Genomic DNA, 19,621 nt, shown 5'->3' on the forward strand with positions numbered 1-19,621 from the left:
GGTCTGTTGGTGTAGTGGTTAAGTTCACACACTCCACTTCAGTGGCCCAAGGTTCATGGGTTTGGATCCCAGGTGTGCATCTACACAGTGCTCATCAAGCCATGCTGTGGCAGGGTCCCACATACAAAGTAGAGAAAGACTGTCATAGATGTTAGCTCAGCAACAATCTTCTTCAAGCAAAAAAAGGAGGAAGATGGGCAAGATGTTAGCTCAGGGACAATCTTCCTCATCGAAAAAAAATGCATATATGTGTGTATATATATATATACACACACACATACATATATACATACACCACAAAACAACGAATAAATCAATATTTATTGATTATATTTGGATTTTTGGAGCTACACAGACCTGGCTCTAGCCATTTACACTACATATATTTATTAGGACTCTAAAAAGGTGAATAACAGAAATCAACTAAAATTTGAGATTAAAAAAAAGAGATGTATTATAAGGATACAGAGTATCTCACAGAACCCTAAGGCAGAAAGAGGCTGAGCTTAAAGAAGAAACTGGACTATAAACTCAACAGTCACAGGACCATCTCTTCACTTTACATATCTGCTTCATTCTTTTTCTGGAGACCAGCTTCTCTGCTCTTCAGTCCACACGGTAGATGAAAGTTTCTGAATTTACTTCTTCATTGAGGAAACCTGCCCAAACCCAGTACCTGTTTTCAATTCCTGATGGACAAGATCATGTAGAGAAAATGCGGCTGCCTAAGGCGAGGGAGCTTTTAGAGGGTTGCGGCTAGCAGACTTCCCATAAAGGGGCCCACTTCCTCAGGTGTGGGGCCATGGGCTAGTTTTAATCTCTTTGCATCGCAGTGTCCTCATCTATAAATGGAGCTAATAATATCTACAGTAAGGAGAACCCTGTAGTATAAAAACTATTTTGCATGAATATGAAAATATTTCACTCATTAAGAACTTTTTCTAGGAATTTTTACTTCTAGGAAAATTTATGACACAATGTATTAGAGTTCTCCAGGGAAACACAACCAAGAGATGTATATATGTACATATAAAGAGAGGTTCAGGGGCTGGCCCAGTGGCACAGCAGTTAAGCTTGCACGTTCTGCTTCGGCAGCCTGGGGTTTGCTGGTTTAGATCCTGGTGTAGACCTACGCACCACTTGGCAAGCCATGCTGTGGTAGGCGTCCCACATATAAAGTAGAGGAAAATGGGCAGGGATGTTAGCTCAAGGCCAGTCTTCCTCAGCAAAAAGAGGAGGATTGGCAGCAGATGTTAGCTCAGGGCTAATCTTCCTCCAAAAAAAAAAAAAAAGAGAGAGAGATTCATTGTAAGGAACTGGTTTTATTATTGGATTTATTTTAAGGACGTTGAGGCTGACAAGCCCAATATCTGCATGTAGACCCGCAGGCTGGAGACCCTGTTGGAAGAGTTGATGTTGAAGCTCCAGTCCAAATGCAGTCTGCCAGAAGAATACCTTCTTCCTTGGCGGAGGACTACTTTTTTTCTCTTAAGGCCTTCAACTGATCAGATAAAGCTCCACCCACATTATGGAAGGTAACCTACTTAACTCAAAGTCTCCTCATTTAAATGTTGATGTCATCTAAAAAATACCTCTAAAGAAACGTCTAGAATACTATCTGACCAAAAATCTGGGTACCATGGCCTAGCCAAGTTGACACACAAAATTAACCACAATTTTAAATTTAAAATAAACATAAATTTAAATTTAAAATAACACATAATATTAAATAAAAAAAAGAAACTCCATGTACAATATGGTCCCAATTATTTTCAAATTGTAAGGAAATACAAAAAAAAAGTTAACACTAGCTTTTTCTATTCTTTTTAATTTCTAAGTCTTCTATAAGTTTCAGTACTTATCTTGCTTGTCCTCTTAGCAGCATTTAACAGTATTAACTATTTTCCTTTTCTAGAAACACCCTCTCTCTTTCACTTCTAGTTTCCCTTTATAGTATATTCTTTTTATGATATTCTCCAATCTATACCCCTCTCTTCTGCACGCATCCATAGCTAGACCCAGCAGTGTGGCCCTGGAGACAGGCTCATACTTGTGATCCTGCTCTCTGACCACAGCTACTGGAGCAGGCGTGGACACTTGGCCCTGGGGAAGCAAATCTATTGGCTGGGCTTTTAACCAGTTAGATTCCTTTTTCCGATAGTAATTTGAAAGAAAGTCAGTCAGTCAGTCTCTGTGGTATGCTTGAATTTGGAAACGATATAGAACTAGGGGCAAGGCAGAGACACACAAGCCACAGTAGAGAGAGAGAAGCAGCAGAAATGAGAGTCCATGCAACCTCAAAGAAACAAAGATGGACAACGTGCCTTTAGTTCTGAGAGCCTTCCAGAGCCTGTCTCCACTCCCTCAGGAGGCCTCACAGCTCTCTCTTGTCCTTGACTTCCATGAGATACCTGCTCTAGTTTTCAAATAAATTTCCTTTTTTTTTTTTTGGCTTAAGCTAGTTCAAATGGGCTACTAGAACTCCCCCCAACCCTGGCCCCCCCTCGACACAGCCTTAGTCAGACAATCCCTGAGATAGCCTCTTACCTCTCAAATTGCTACTTGTCAGATTCTGTTTCAGGTTCTTTGTACTCTATCAATTCCTTAAATATTGATGTCTTTAAAGGTTTTTCCTAGCTCCTCTGTTCTTCTCACTGTGTGTACTCTCCCAAGGCAATATCATCCACTCTTATCACTGCATTCTGTATGTATATACTCATGTCACCAAACCTGTCCAGGTCTTTTATGTCTAGAACTGCCTCCCAGATAGTTCCAGATGGCTGTCTTACAGACACCTCAAACTCAACATACCTACAGAATTCATCTCCTCAGTGTTCCTGCTCTCCTGCTTCTTTCCCCAAATCTGACCTGCTTTCAATATTTTCTGTCTCTACAAATTAAACTACTATTTCTCAGCTTTCCAAATACAAAATCTGGGAATAATCTTTTACTCCTGTTTTTCCTCTTTACTGCCATACCCAATTAATCACCACGTCATCTAAATTCTACCTCTTACTATCTCTCAAATTTATCCATTTCTCTCTCTTGCCACTAACACTATCTAGGTTAAGGGCCAGCAAGTTTTTCTGTAAAGAGCCAAACAGTAACCATCTTGGGCTATGTGGACTAGATCATCAAGGTCACAATTACTCAACTCTCCTGCTGCAGCACAAAAGCACCACAGACAATATATAAATGAATGAACGTGGCTGGGCTCCAATAAAGCTTTATGTACAGCCACTAAACTTTTGAGTTTCAAATAATTTACACATATCATAAAATATCATTCTTCTCTTGACTTTTTAAAATTATTTAGGGCCGGTCCCGTGGCCGAGTGGTTAAGTTTGCATGCTCCGCTTCGGCGGCCCAGGGTTTCACCAGTTCGGATCCCGGGTGCCGACATGGCACTGCTCATCAGGCCACGCTGAGGCAGCATCCCACATGCCACAACTAGAAGGACCCACAACTAAGAATATACAACTATGTACCGGGGGCCTTTGGGGAGAAAAATGAAAAACGAAAAAAAATTTTAAAAAAATAATAAATAAAATAAAATAATTTAAAAATGTAAAAACCATTCAAGGTTCAGAGGTCAAATAAAATCAGGCGGCAGGCCATTGTTTGCAGTCTCCTGATCTGGGTCCCCATCATCTCTCCCTGCTTCCAATCGTGCTTCTCTCTAGCGCGTTTGCCATACTATAGACACAAGAGTCTTCCTAAAACATCAATCTAATTTCCTCAAGGAAATAAATCGTTTTGTTTTATTCACCCTGATATTTGTAGCGCTTATGGTATTGCCTAATATTTATTAGAAATGAAAAGATTATATTTGTGGGACTGAACGTCATTACCTTGATTAAAGCTTTTTAGCCAACAATAAAAAATGTATAATTGCAACAAAAGAAATATATCTATTATTCTTAGTTGATGTGATTTTCTCTATAGAGAACAGATGAGAATATATATCCAAATTATTGAATTAATGGAGAGTTGAGCAAGAGTGTTATATATGTAATTAATGCATAAAAATCAAGAGCACTTCTAGGGGACAGCCCAGTGGTGCAGAGGTTAAGTTCGTGTGTTCCACTTCGGCGGCCCAGGGTTCACCAGTTGGGATCCCGGGTCTGGACACGGCACTACTCATCAAGCCATGCTGTGGCAGGTGTCCCACATATAAAGTACAGGAAGACAGGCAGGGATGTTAGCTCAGGGCCAGTCTTCCTTAGCAAAAAGAGGAGGATTGGCAGCAGATGTTAGCTCAGGGCTAATCTTCCTCAAAAAAAAAAAAAATCAAGTGCACTTTTATATTCCAGCCACAAAAAATCAGAATATTTGAATTTTAACAAGATATCATTTACAGCAGTAACAAAAAATATAAAGTAAATCTAGAACAAATAAATCTAACAAAAGATATGGTTGACTTCTATGGAAAAAATTATAAAACTTCATTGAAATACATTTAGGAAAACCAAAATAAATAAGATTCACCATATCCACAGATAAAATGATTCAATATTGTAAGGCTATCAATTCTCTCTACATTATATATTCACTGCAATTTCAGTAAAAGCGCAGATAGGGTTTTTTATGGCATTTAAAGAGCTGATTCTAAAATGTATATTGAAAGCAAACAGTCACGGGGCCAGCTCAGTGGCAGAGTGGTTGGGTTCGCATGCTCCTCTTCAGCGGCCCAGAGTATTGCTGGTTAAGATCCTGGGTGTGGACATGGCACCACTCATCAGGCCATGGTGAGGGGGCATCCCACACAGCACAACTAGGGACACTCACAACTAGAATATACAACTACGTACTGGGGGGCTTTGGGGAGAAAAGGAGGAAAAAAAAAGATTGGCAACAGATGTTAGCTCAGGTGCCACTCTAAAAAAAAAAAAAAAGGAAGCAAATAGTCAAAAACAGCCAAGACAATCTTGAATATTGTAGAGAACTTTCATAAACAGATATCAAGACTTACTCTAAAGCAATTAAGATAATGATATTATCTTATTATATTGATATTATATTGATAATATTATAATGATAAGTGGCATTACAGATAACTGGAAAAAAAAGGATAAACTATTCAAAAACGGTACTAGGTCAATTAATTATCTATTTCAAAAAAATTACACCAGATCCATACTTCACAACATATACAAAACCAACTGAAGGTGGATTAAAGACTTTAATTTGCAAGTACATTTATCTTTCCAATAAAAAAAATAGCAAAAGAATTTTTCTTTTAGAACTAAAAATCTAAAGTACATATAGAAAAATAAACATGTAAAAACAGCAAGAATAATTCTGAAAAAATATTGCATTTGTAAAGCTACAATAAATATAATAGTAGAGAACTGGCACACAAATATCACATATATCAATTTTAAATAAAAAATATGGATATATACTTAGTATATGATAAAAGTGACAGTTCAAGTCAGTAGGGAAAAAAGGATTATTCCATAAAGACACTGTTGGGAAATATGAAGTTGTATTCCTTCCTCAAAGCAAGAGATGGTTCAAAAATTTAAGCATAAAAAATAAATCATAAAGTACTAAAAGAAACCATGGTAGAAGGTGATTCTAAATATTTCACAAAACCCAAAAACCATGAAATAAGAGATTGATACATAAAAAGGAAAAACTTCTGCTTGGAAAAAACCCACAAAGTCAGAAGAGAGGTAACAATTTAGGAAAATATATTTCCAAATCACACCACAGACAAAAGGCTAATTATACCACAATATAAAGTGCTTCAAAAACCAATAAATTGCTCAAGAGAAACAAAAACATACATGTCCATACACTTATATGAAAATATCCATAGCAACATTATTCAAAATAACCAAAAAGTGAACCCAAATATCCATCAGCAGATGAAAGAATAAAGAAAATGCAGTATATCCTTCCAAGGAAATATTACTCAGCAATAAAAAAGAATGAGGTATTGACACATGCTATAATATGGAGGAACTGTGAAACACAATGCTAAGTGAAAGAAGCCAGTTACAACAGACTACATATTGTATGCTTCCATTTATATGAAAAGTCCACAGTAGGCAAATCTATAGAGATACAAACTGGATTTCTTACCTAGGGATTGAGGGGGGATGCAAAGTGATTACTATAGGTATGGGATTTCTTGTGGGGGTGAGGAAAATGTTCTAAAGTTGACTGTGGTGATGGCTGCACAATTCTATGAATATACTGAAAGCCACTGAATTGTATATTTTAAATGGATGAATTGTATGGTATATGAATTACATCTCAATAGCTGTTATATATTAAAAAACAAAAAACATAAGTGGAGGTGAGAAGATTTCTGCATCGGCTCATAAAGGATTAACTGTTTTAAGAATAGCCATTCTACTGTAAACAACCAGAAAACTAGACAAACTACATGAACAACTGTCTTCAGACACCGGAAAACAAGCAGCACAGGGTTGTGATTCATGAGAAGAGGGAAACAAATGAGATAAGCCCTAGCTTGCTGCTGGAGGCAGTTTCCAGGCTGCAGCATGGGAGGAGAAACCAAAACAAAGTCCAGCAGTCTCACTAAGTTAAGGCGAGAGAGAATGAAGCTCCCAGAGGCCAAAGCAGCTCTCAGTTGTGGGACAGAGTACTGGAGAGAGCAATCTGCAAAGAGAATGAGCCCTGGAGGTCTGCAGAGGGGTCTCTGCAAATCTTTGGCTGAGTCCAAATCTGTGCATGCATGGGGCGAAAGTCCACCAGGCTGGGGAAAAACAACCAAAAAGTAGTAGGCCAAACCATTCTCCAAGCTCACGTAGGCCTGGAATCGTTTTTCCACAAGCAGAGTGCTGAGGGCATTGGCTAGAGTCTTTAGAAGGTTACCACCTTAGTAGTGAGGCTGTTAGCTCCAGACTATGGTTATTCTGGACCCATCCTAAGCCTAAAAAGACTAAACTGACAAGCAATTTAACCATACACCAGAACAAAGTCCAACAGTACTTAAAGGAATACAACAAAATCTAAAACTCCATAAAAATTACCAAGGAAAGAAGCAGGAGAATACGATCCATAATCAGGAGAAATATTAGAATCACACAAAGACAACAGAGATGATGGGAATAAGGACCTTGAAATAGCTATTAAAATCTTATAAACATATTCAAGGATGTAAAGTAAAACAGAAATATAACGAGTGGAGAAATATTAGATTAAAAAGAGACCCAATTAGAACTTGTAGCTATAAAACACACAGTATATGAAATTATATTCCATCCTACTTGATGAGTTTACCCAAAAATTAGACATTGCAGAAGAAAAGATCAGTAAACTTGAAGTCATAGCAACAGAAACTATCCAAATTGAAGCACAGAGAGCAAAAACACTGCCATCATCATCATCATCATCATCATCACCATCAGAGTATCAGTGATCTGTGAGTGACCAAGATTAAACAGTCTAATTCCAACACAGGAGATTGAAGTTCCAGAAAGAGAGGGTGTGGGAGAAGAGGGGGAAAAATACTTCTAGAAATAAGGCTGGAACATTATATAAAAATAATAAGAATGTGTTGTGAGTTTTATCACATATGTACATCTAAAATGTATGACAACAATAATACAAAAGAGGGGAGAGGGAAAAATGGAAGTATACTGTTGCAAGGGTCTTATGTTATACCTGAAGTGGTATAACATTTGAAGGTAGAGCAATTACTAGGAAACAAAACAAGGGGCTGGCCCAGTGGTGTAGTGCTTAAGTCTGGTGTGCTCTGCTTTGGCGGCCTGGGTTCACAGGTTTGGATGCCATGTGTGGCCATACACCACTCATGGTAGCCATGCTGTGGCAGCAACCCGTACACAAAATAGAGGAAGGCTGACACAGATGTTAGCTCAGGGCTAACCTTCATCAGGCAAAAAGAGAGGAAGATGGGTAAAAGATGTTAGCTTAGAGCAAATCTTCCTCACACACACAAAAAGAGAAAAGCTTCAATAAAAACAAAACCAAAACAGTTACAGTTAAAAAAAAATTAGTAAGTAAAATACTCCAAATATAACAGAAAAAAATAGAGACAGGCTTTGAATAGGCAGTACTGGAATGACCAACTTAGTAAATAAACTATGCTATACTAATATATTGGAACATCATGCAGATATGAAAAACTTAGATAGCTCTCTCTACATATAATATGGAAGTGCTAATATGGAGAGGCAATATAAAACAGTAGTATACAGTAATGTCATTTTGCAGCCAAACTGCTTGGGTTTGAAACTAGGCTGTTACGTACCTGCTGAGTCATCTTGGGCAAGTTTCTTAACCTCTCTCTGCCTCAGTTTATTCTTATGCAAACCAGTGTTAATATTTATAGGATTTTATGGGGATTAAAAGAGTTAAGTCATACAAAGGAGCCAAGAACATACAATGGAGAGAGTCTCTTCAATAAATGGTATTGGGAAAACTGGACAGCCACGTGCAAAAGAATGAAACTAGACTACTATCTTATACCACATACAAAAATTAACTCAAAATGGATTAAAGATTTGAATGTAAGACCTGAAACCATAAAACTCCTAGAAGAAAACACAGGCAGTACGCTCTTTGACACTGATCTTAGCAACATCTTTTTGGATGTCTCCCCTCAGGCAAGGGAAACAAATGAGACTACATCAAACTAAAAAGCTTCTGCACAGCAAAGAAAACCATCAACAAAATGAAGAGCAATCTACCAAATGAGAGAAGATATTTGCAAGTCATATAGCAGATAAGGGGTTACTATCCAAAATACATAAAGTACTCATACAATGTAACAACAACAAAAAACCAAACAATCCTGTGGCGGGCCACAAGGCCGAGTGGTTAAGTTCCCGAGCTCCGCTTCAGCGGCCCAGGGTTTCGCCAGTTTGGATCCTGGGCGTGGACATGGCGCCACTCATCAGGCCATGTTGAGGCGGCATCCCACATGCCACAACTAGAAGGACCCACAACTAAAAAATATACAACTATGTACTGGGGGTATTGGGGAAGAAAAAGCAAAAAAAAAAAAAAAAAAAAGACTGGAAACAGTTGTTAGCTCAGGTGCCAATCTTAATTTAAAAAAATCCCTTTAAAAATTAGTAGAGGATCTGCACAGATATTTTTCCAAAGGAGACATACAGATGGCCCATAGGCACGTGAAAAGATCTTCAACATCACTAATTATTAGTGAAATGCAAATCAAAACCACAATGAGACACTTCATGCCAGAATGGCTATTATCATAAAGACAAGAAATAACAAGTGGTGGAGAGGATATAGAGAAAAGCGAACACTCATATCCTGTTGGTGGGAATGTAAATATGGAAAATAGTATGGAGATTTCTCAAAAATTGCAAACAGAACTACCATATGATCCAGCTATTCCACTTACTTATCCACAGAATATGAAAACACTAATTGGAAAAGATACAGGCACCACTATGTTCACTGCAGTATTATTCACAACAGCCAAGATATGGAAACAACCCAAGTGCCCATCGATGGGTGAATGGATAAAGAAGATGTAGTATATATACACAAAAGATTACTACTCAGCCACAAAAAAGATGAAATCCTGCCATTTGCAACAACACAGATGGACCTTGAGGGTATTATGCTCAGTGAAACAAATCAGACAAAGAAAAATACTATGTGATTTCACTCCTATATGGAATATAAAAAAACCCAAAATAAATGAACAAACAAAACAAAAACACGCACATAGATACAGAGAACAGATTGGTGGTTACCAGAGGGGAAGGTTGGGAGGGTGAAATAGGTAAAGGGGGTCAACTGTATGGTGATGGATGGAAACTAGATTTTGGTGATGCACACACTGTAGTGTATACAGAAGTCAAATTATAATGTACACATGAAATTTATGTAATGTTATAAACCAATGTTAGCTCAATAACAAAAAGACACTGGTTAAATTATGGTACATTCGCACAATGGTAAAAAGAATGGGAGGCTCTTTAAGGCACTGATACAGAAAGATCTCCAGAATATACTGTTAGGTGAAAAAAGCAAGGTGCAGAACTGTGTGCATAACATGCTGCCACTTGTTCTGTTTTGCCTTTTTTTTTAAAGATTTTATTTTTTTCCTTTTTCTCCCCTAAGCCCCCCGGTACATAGTTGTATATTCTTAGTGTGGGTCCTTACCTAGTTGTATATTCTTCGTTGTGGGTCCTTCTAGTTGTGGTATGTGGGACGCTGCCTCAGCATGGTTTGATGAGCAGTGCCTTGCCCGCGCCCAGGATCTGAACCAACGAAACACTGGGCCGCCTGCAGCAGAGTGCACAAACTTAACCACTCGGCCAAGGGGCCAGCCCCTGTTTTGCCTTGTTTTAATTGAGGCAACAGTGGTTTATAACACTATATAAATTTCAGATGTATATCACTATATTTTGATTTCTGTGTAGACTACATCACGTTCACCACCCAAAGATTAATTACGATCTGTCACATGTGCCCTATCACCCCTTCTGCCCACCTCTCTCCCCGCTTCCTCTCTGGTAACCACCAATCTAATCTCTGTATCTATGTGCTTGTTTGTTGTTGTAGTTGCTGTTGTTGCTTTTTGTTGAGGAAGATTAGCCCTGAGCTAACATCTGTGCCAATCTTCCTCTACTTTACATGTCAATCGCTGCCACAGCATGGTTGGCACATGGTCTAGGTACGCGCCCAGGATCCAAACCTGCAAACCTGGGCAGCCACAGTGGTGTGCAGTGAACTTTTAACCACTACGCCACAGGACTAGGGCCCTGTTGTTGTTTTTTATCTTCCAGAGATGAGTGAAATCATACAGTATTTGGCTTGGCTTTCTCCATCTGACTTACTTTGCTTAGCATAATGCTCTCATGGTCCATCTACGTTGTCACAAGTGGCAAGATTTCATCTTTTTTATGGCCGAATAGTATTCCATTGTGTATATATACCACATCTTCTGTATCCATTCATCTGTTAATGAACACTTGGGTTGCTTCCAAGTCTTGGCTACTGAGAATAATGCTGTAATGAACATAGGAGTGCAAATCTTTTTCAATTAGTGTGTTTTCGTGTTCTTTGGATAAATACCCAGAAGTGAAATAGTTGGATCATACGGTAGTTCTATTCTTACTTTTTTGAGGACTCTCCATACTATTTTCCATAGTGTCTGTAACAGTTTACATCCCCAGCAGCAGCGTATGAGGGTTCCCTTTTCTCCATATCCTCTCCAACACTTGTTATTTCTTGTCTTTTTCTTTTTTTTTTTTTTTTGCTGAGGAAGATTCACCCTGAGCTAACATCTGTTGCCAATCTTCCTCTATTTTTTGTATGTGGGCCACCACCACAGCATAGCCACTGATGAGTGGTATAGGTCCATGCCTGGGAACCAAACTGGGGCTGCCAAAGCAGAGCACGCCAAACTTGACCATCAGGCCACCAGGGCTGGCCCTATTTCTTGTCTTTTTAATAACAGTCATTCTGATAGGCATGAGGTGATATCTCATTGTAGTTTTGATGTTCATTTCCCTAATAATTAGTGATCCTGAAAATGTCTTTCCATGTGCCTGTTTGCCATCTGTATATCTTCTTTGGAAAAATGTCTGTTCAGATCCTTTGCCCACTTTTTTTTTTTTTTAAACAAAGATTGGCCCTGAGCTAACATCTGTGCCAATCTTCCTCTTTTTTTTTCACTTGGGGAAGATTGTTGCTGAGCTAACATCTGTGCCAGTCTTCCTCTATTTTATGTGGGATACTGCCACAGCATAGCTTGAATAATGGTGCTAGGTCTGTGCCCGGGATCCGAACCTGCAAACTCCGCTTTGCCCTCTTTTTAATTGAGTTCGGCTTTTTTGTTGTTGACTTATGTGAGTTCTTTATATATTTGGATATTAACCCTTTATCAGACATATGATTTGCACCTGAAACCATGAAACTCCTAGAAGAAAACATAAGCAGTAAGTTCATCCACATAGGTCTTAGCAGTATCTTTTTGAATATCATATCTCCCCAGGCAAGGAAACAAAAGAAAAAATAAACAAACAGTTCATCAAACTAAAAAGCTTCTGCACAGCAAGGAAACCATCAACAAAATGAAAAGACAACCTAACAATTGGGAGAAGATATTTGTTTTTTTTTTAAGATAAAAAGAGACTATGTAGAGATAAAGTATTTGCTGAGGTTTGTATTTGCATAAAATGTCTCTGGAAGCAGAGGTTCTCACACTTTAATGTGTATTTGAATCCCCTGGAAATGTGTTAAAATGTAGATCCTGATGCCAGCCCTGCGTTTCTAACTCCCAGCGCATGGTGATGCTTCTGATCCAGACTGCATTTTGAGAGCAGGACTTGGACACACACATGTACGCGCAAAATGTCCCCTGGGTAACTGGTGGACAGGGATGGGAGCGAAACTTTACTATATCCCTTTTTGTACCTCTGAATTTTGAACCATGTGGATGTATTATTTAGTAAAACAAAACAAAAAAGAGTTAAGTCATGTAAGGCATTTAAAACTATCTCAAACACAAAATTAGTATTCATTAATTGTTGGGTAAAAGAAAAGGACAATCTTCACAATATATTTCTAAGTGAAAAACACAAAGTTCAGACAGTATAACGCCTTACCATTTGTGTGAAAAGTAAACTATATAAATATATATCTACAAAAGTAAAGATTATCTCTAGAAACCTAAACAAGAAACGTCTAACAATAAAGCCTTCTGTGAAAAGAGACCCTGGTAGCTGTGGAACAGAAAAAGAAGAGAAATGTACTCTCCTCTTCATATTTTTCTGTAAATACTGAATTTTCTACAATGTATTACCTATTCAAATAAATAAATAAAATTAACTTTAAATCAAGAATAATAAGCACTTATAAAATCAGGAAAAAGTGCATTTCAAACACAAGTATCATGCTAGATAAAAAGAGATCAACTAGCAAACCAATTTAATTTTCTAATAAACTGTGTTTCTTCCCAGAATTACCACAGCGATCAGTTTCCCTTGGCTCCTGAAGCCTTTTCTAGTCTTCATCATCTGCGACCTACTTTTATAACTGACTTCTTGCCTTTCTTCCTTTTAATTTTTCATAATCTCACAGACACCTTCCTTTATTATCTACAACAAACTATATTTTCATAGAATATCTTATATGCTTTTCTTTTCCAAAGCTCTTTTTTTTTTTTTTTTTAAAGATTTTATTTTTCCTTTTTCTCCCCAAAGCCCCCCAGTACATAGTTGTATATTCTTCGTTGTGGGTCCTAGTTGTGGCATGTGGGACGCTGCCTCAGCGTGGTTTGATGAGCAGTGCCATGTCCGCGCCCAGGATTCGAACCAACGAAACACTGGGCCGCCTGCAGCAGAGCGCGCGAACTTAACCACTCGGCCACGGGGCCAGCCCCTCTTTTCCAAAGCTCTTAGTACGTTTATTGAGGTTTTTATTTATATTAGGAGGACAGGAAAAGGAAGGGTGATCAAATCGGCATTTGATTTCAGTCAACAACTTCATATAGGTTTAAAACAAATATTTGTGGATAATGCATAAAAGTTATTTTTGTATTTTAAGAACACAATCATATCTATTTCAAAAATATCTATTACTACAAAGATTCTTTAAAAATCAGAAAGTGTGATTTGAAAAGACTTTTCTGTGTAAGCTCTGGAGTCTGTTTAAATCCAGCCTCTGCCACTTACTGGCTGTGTCGCTTTGAGTAAATTACTTCCCCCTCTATCTCAGTTCCCTAATCTGTAAACTTGTATTAATAGCAGGACCAAACATTAGGATATTATAAGTGTAGACTAAATGCAGTAATAGACTTTTTTTAAATGTCTTAATATTTAAAAATTAAGAATTTTTATTTCTGGAAAGAACATGCAAACATAAATACAAAAGAAGTGCTTTCGTTTTTATCTTATTCTTCAGAGGACTATGTTCTTAGTATCTGATGCTCCTTATTTCTTATTTTTCCCCAATTCAGGCTACAAAAAACTCCAACGAATAATATGAGAGCAATAATCATTATCCTGGCCAATGGAGTCTTAAGTTATTTAATACCTGGAGAAATGCCATAACACTTTCTTTCTTGTATTACCATAAAATAAAATTAAAAAATTCTCCCAGTATCAAATAACTACTTGAAGCCATACTGTTTCAATCTCCAATTTTGTATTATAATATGCCTTAAAAAGATTCGAAGACTGGAAATGCAAAAGAGCTGAGATAGCAATGCTGGAGAAAGATAAAACATATACTGAGGATCAAAAGTTAACTTTACTGGAAGAGGTTGAAGAAAGTATATTTTTTTCCTCAAAAATCTTTGGGGAACTTAGTAAAATGCAATGCCCCTCACTTATCTAATGGATCACAACCTCTGGGAGTAAGGTGGAGAAATCTGCACTTTAACAAGCCCGCAAGTAATTTGTTTTCTACTGTCATTTTAAGAACAAGTGAGGAAAAATGAAACGGAAAGGATTAACTTCTGTTTCACCCTGTAGGAGGTGCATCTTGAGCGGATTTCAAGTAGGTACATTAAGTGGCAGAGGGATGAAGCAGCTATTACAAACCAAAGGAATGGTATGTGAGATAACTCAGTTTTCAGACATGTTTCAGCACCCTAGGCATGTAGAAGTGACCGCACCTGTCCTGATTAAACAGTAGGAGCATAGCAGATGGACAGCACAGTTAACTAAAACTGTTAGTAATTAGAAAAACATCACACTTTCATTGTGTAATTCTTATCCCAGTTTCCAGTATACATATTTTTTCATTACCCACACTGGAAACATAGCCTCCAAAGTACTACAATGCTAATGGACAGAGAAGAGGACCAAAACAACTCGAGCAAAAGGTACTTCTTCTGTTTTCCACTCATAACAAGAATTAAAAAAAGTAAAAAGGTAAAAAAGTCATTTTGGTTTTTCGTACTGGGTTATTATAGTCAAACATTTATAAACAAAGAACTTTCATATAAGGGAGCCCTTCTTTCAAAACAGCTAACTAAAAGGTAAGTAATTATTCAAATTTAGAAGTTTATTCAAATTTGGAGTGAAAAAACATAAAATAAATTTAATCTAATTTTACAACATTAATTCTAATGTAAATGGTCAGTTTCCATATCTGTAAAATGACAGTTTGAGATTAGGTGATTTCTAAAGTCCTGTCTAGCTCAAATTCTAAAATTCTATGATATACAAAATTCCACAAACCTTGAATGAAATAAACTGAGTTGTTCAGAAACTATAGTTAAGCTTATTCTGATAATTCAAATAACCCTGAAACGTTAGAATACTGATAGCTGCATCCCCTATAAGAGTCCAGCAGTGCTATTCTGACTTCCTGTTAGCATGTGTTCTGAATGAATGATGAGCAAAAAATAACTATTTTCTCCCACTTGGACTGCTAATATTAACAGCAAACATAGCCACTCACTGAGGAGGAGTTACAAAAGGGCCTACCATCACAGAATCCTGAAGGTCTCACGAAAATCAGAGAAACATCATTAGCTAACCAGTAAATATCATGCCAAACATAAGTCAGTGACAACCTCAAATTCTGAACTATTTAGATTAAATAAAATTTGAGACATTTATCCATTATGCAAAACAGGCAGCACTACTTTACAATCTGAATATCGCTGTATATTCCTTTGGTTACAGGAAAAAAAAAAACTGTCCGCAGTACTCTTCCCTCGTAATTCTGCCCTTCTTACTGTGCACATTACATATTTTCCATGTTACTCCTAAGAGAGATGCACTGCACAGAAGTGTCTGTGGGGACAAGAGTTCATCCATACTGAAATTAAATCTGTGATAAGTAAGCTCATCATAACGGAGTTTTACACAGAATGTGCATTTCTCAATGTAAGACGATTTTGTGCTGTACCAGAAAAAAACCTGAGCAAGTCTGATTTCTTAGATTCTCCATAATTATTACCTTTATTCTTAAATTAAGGGACTGATTTGCAGGATGAACAAATCTCCCCATAACTTAAAAGACAGCAGTCTAAGAATAAATTTTGCTTCCATATGAAAGAGAATTAGTTTGTAAACCCAGGTGACACTTACGGACCATGAAACATCGAAAAAGGGGAGGCCAAAAGAAGTAGGCAAAATATAAGACGTTTACCACTAAAATCTCACTCCTGAGTGTCAGGGTCATTCTGCTGTCATACTTACCATTTTTACAAACCCAGTAGTCTGACCAAGAACCCTAATTTTAAGAATAATTTTAAAACCATGCATTTTTAAAGCTAATGCAAGAATAATGCTGTAGAGCTCAACAACTGATACTACAGATCAGTGATCCAGAAGATAACTGTGTCTATCAGCAAATTAGCAACCACATCCCTTAAAAACAACTCAGGCTGTGCTCCATTAACTTCTATCAAGGGTGGCTTTCCTGTAAAATTCATTACTTCATTGCCTGGAACGATTACGTTCGTTCTGGAACCACACTACACTTTCATCAACAGTGTCTCAGAGTAAAGCTAATGACTGCACCTACTCCTGAAACAGAATGTCTGGGGGGTAAGGTCAAAATGGGTCTTAGTTCCGGACAATGATCATAAAGACCCTGTAATTAGTCACAATTATATTCTGTGCATCACAAGAATGAAAACTGTTGAAAAACTCAACCGAAGCCCCAAGATCACGTATTCCTCCAAGAAGAGTGTTTCCTTCGGGTTCTAAGGAAGGCAGCACTACTAAAATATAGTGTGAGGGCAAACTCTCTAGGTTTTTCCGATCTTTTTTTTTTTTTTTAATTTTTTAAAAACCTAGAGCGGGCCTGCTGGCAGGCATCGTGAAAGCCTCCGGAAAGGGAGGTTCGGGAGGGGAACGGCCAAATTCAAACAACTGTGAAGCGCGAGTCCGCGGACTGCGCCGGGCTGAGCCGGCCGAGGGAGGGCACCTCACCTGCCAGCGGCCGTAGGTGAGCAGGACCATGGCGATGGGGATGGCGGTGCCCGACATGGCGTGGGTGGACGGCATGCTGTACTCGGAGTTGTAGAAGACCTCCAACTTGACCACGGGCGGGGAGGCGGGCCGCGGCCAGCGGATGATGTCCTTGGTGCACTGGCCCAGGTACATGACCAGCACCCAGATGACCACGAGCCTCCGGCCCACCAGGGCGTCGAGGTTCCAGATCCAGAAGGGGAAGAAGAGGATGTAAAAGAGTTCGTTGCCCAGCTCGGTGCCCAGGCAGAACAGGTAGTAGAGCGGCCAGTTGCTCACGTGGGCCAGCTCGCCCTCCTCGCCCGTCAGCGAGTTGCGGCGCAGGCCGGCCGCGCGCCGCGCCGGGGCCGGGCCCAGCTCGCTCGCCAGCGCGTTCCGCACGCCGTTGGGGGCGCCGCTGTCGCCCGGCTTGGCGGGGCACTGATTGCGGTCGCTCCCGGGCGGCTGGGGGCCTCCGGGCGCCCCCGGCTGCCGTTCCCGACGCCGGGCGTCTCCGGCGAGGGGCGCCTCCGCCTCCTCCTCAGCAGCGCTCGGGCCGGCGGCGGGGCGGCTCGGCGGCGCTTCGACCCCGCACAGCCGCTGGAAACGGGCCACTTTCTGCGGTTCCTGCAGACAGCCGGCCAGCTGGGCCAGGCGCTGCCTCAGCGACATGATAACGGGACCGCGCGGCCCGCGGACCGGACGACGGCGGCGGGAGGGCGGGCCGGCTTCGAACCGGCCCCGCGCGCCCGGCCGGCAGCAGCAGCAGCAGCAGCAGCAGCAGCAGCGGCAGCAGTGGCGCCTCCTCGACGCGCTCGGCTCCGCGGGGTGACGGCGCCACAGGCCGCCACGAGCCCCCGCCCGGCGCCCCTCCCTCGCCGCGCGCGCACGCCGCCCGCAGCCTCCACGCGCCGGCGCGCCCCGCGCCCCGCCCCCACGGCCGCCCGGGAGGGGCCCGCCCCGCGCCTGCCCTCCGGCGGGGCCGGGCGCGCGGGCTCGGCGGGCGGCTGCCGGGGGCTCGCCTGTCTGCGTGCGCAGCAGGCGTCGCGGGCCCGCGGGCGGGACGGTGCGCGCCCGGGCTCCCCAGCTTCAGCCCTCCTTCCCTGCAGGCTGATGTTGCCGGCTCCCGTCTGCCGACCGTTGCCTCGGAGAGGCCACGGTCCTGGGGCCAGCTTCCGCGGTGCCAGCGGCCCAGCACCCGCCCGTCTTCCTGGCCTAGATTCAAATGGTGAATGGTGAAGGCAGGCGAAGTCACCACCGTGCGCCCCAATCTTTCCCCTCAAATAATCACAAGTAATGAAAGAGCCGTCTCCGACGGTTGATGTCCTGAAAGGCAGGTGCCAATTCACCAGTGGTGGCAACACCAGATGTAGATCTGAGGACAATACTGTGTCATTGATCAAATATTTTGGTGTAAGTTAAGAGATCACAGTTATTCGTGTGTGTGTGTGTGTGTGTGTGTGAGAAAGATTAGGCCTCAGCTAACATCTGTTGCCAACCTTCCTTTTTTTGCCTGAGGAAGACTGTTGCTGAGCTAACATCTGTGCCCATCTTCCTCTATGTTATGTGGGATGCTGCCATAGCATGGCCTGATGAGCAGTGTGTAGGTCCGAGCCTTGGATCCAAAGCTCCAAAACGCGGGCTGCTGGAAGGAGCGCTGGAACTTAACCACTACACCACAGCCAGCCCCGGCGAGTCTTGACTTACAGGTGGAATTTCCTTTTAATAAATGCTAACAGGCTTGCACACAAAAAATGTAATTGGTGGCCGAATGCACTGTGTAGATTTTTGAGTTTGATAAGGCTGGTTCCGAGATTTAACTTCCGTGTCTCAAATTACAAACTTGACTGCTAGAAAGAATAGTTTCTAGTAGAAAGTCTTTGAACTCCAATTCCAGGAAGTTATTTCAGGTAAGGTGAATGTCTATAATGAAATAATTTGCACTTCTTCCAAGAAACAAGCTGGAAAATTCCCCTCCCTTATGTCATTAGAAATATTTTCTTCATTTCCCAGGGAACGTTATTCTCCTCCTCTCAGTCCACTACCTAGGCTGTAGCCATAGAAAGATGGATAAACCATCATCCCTGCCCTCAAGTTGCTCACAGTATAGCTGGTAAACAGAGATAGGTCCACTCTAGGTACAGCTAGAGTACAGAGCAGATGATAAGTGCTAAAATAGAGACGGAAGATGCTCTGGAAAGGAGAAGAAACAAGTTGACCAGGGACAGCAGGAAAGGTGTTAAGAGGTGATCCTGTTTAGCTGGATTGTAATTAAAAAGAAGATATTAATAGGTGAGGAAGCCCCTCTTAGGAAGAGAGAAAATGAATAAAGACAGGGGATGGGAACGTCAATGAATAGCTCATAGAATACACTGTAGAAAGGGTAAGTGATTGGAATGAGGCTGGAAAGGGAAGATAGCACCAGATTGTAAAGGCCTTGAATGTCAAGCTGGCTCTTTTATTTTGTAGGCAGTGGGGAGACATGGAAGGCTTTTATAAGCTAGGGAGTGACAGCATCAGAACTGTGCTTTAGAGATAGCTAGGAAGGAAACTGTGAAATGAATAAGGGAAACCTCAACTAAACTGGAGCAGGGAAGACCTGTAGCAGGTCTCATACACCAACATACATGGTCAATTACTCCAAACAGGAAGAGACTAACTCTTGCATCTCCCACAGGAAGGACAGCTGCTTTACTACTGAAGGAAGATTTCTCTCCTCACCCAGCAAC

The 19,621-nt window shown here is 40.7% G+C and overlaps 1 protein-coding gene across 2 annotated transcripts in view; it reads right to left on the bottom strand.

Annotated features, from left to right (window-relative positions):
• The window catches only part of SGPP1 (sphingosine-1-phosphate phosphatase 1), a 43,842-nt gene extending 26,084 nt beyond the window's left edge, over nt 1-17,758 (bottom strand). The window contains exon 1 of one of the 2 annotated variants that reach the window (XM_023627876.2): nt 16,875-17,758. In XM_023627876.2, coding sequence (XP_023483644.2) covers nt 16,875-17,564 — 690 coding nt within the window. In that variant the 5' untranslated portion in view covers nt 17,565-17,758. The remainder of the gene's footprint in view (nt 1-16,874) is intronic. The other variant, XM_023627877.2, reaches the window with a different exon arrangement.
• Nucleotides 17,759-19,621: the final 1,863 nt, after the last annotated feature.

The sequence above is a fragment of the Equus caballus genome, chromosome 24, assembly GCF_041296265.1.
Source record: "Equus caballus isolate H_3958 breed thoroughbred chromosome 24, TB-T2T, whole genome shotgun sequence".
NCBI lineage: Eukaryota > Metazoa > Chordata > Mammalia > Perissodactyla > Equidae > Equus > Equus caballus.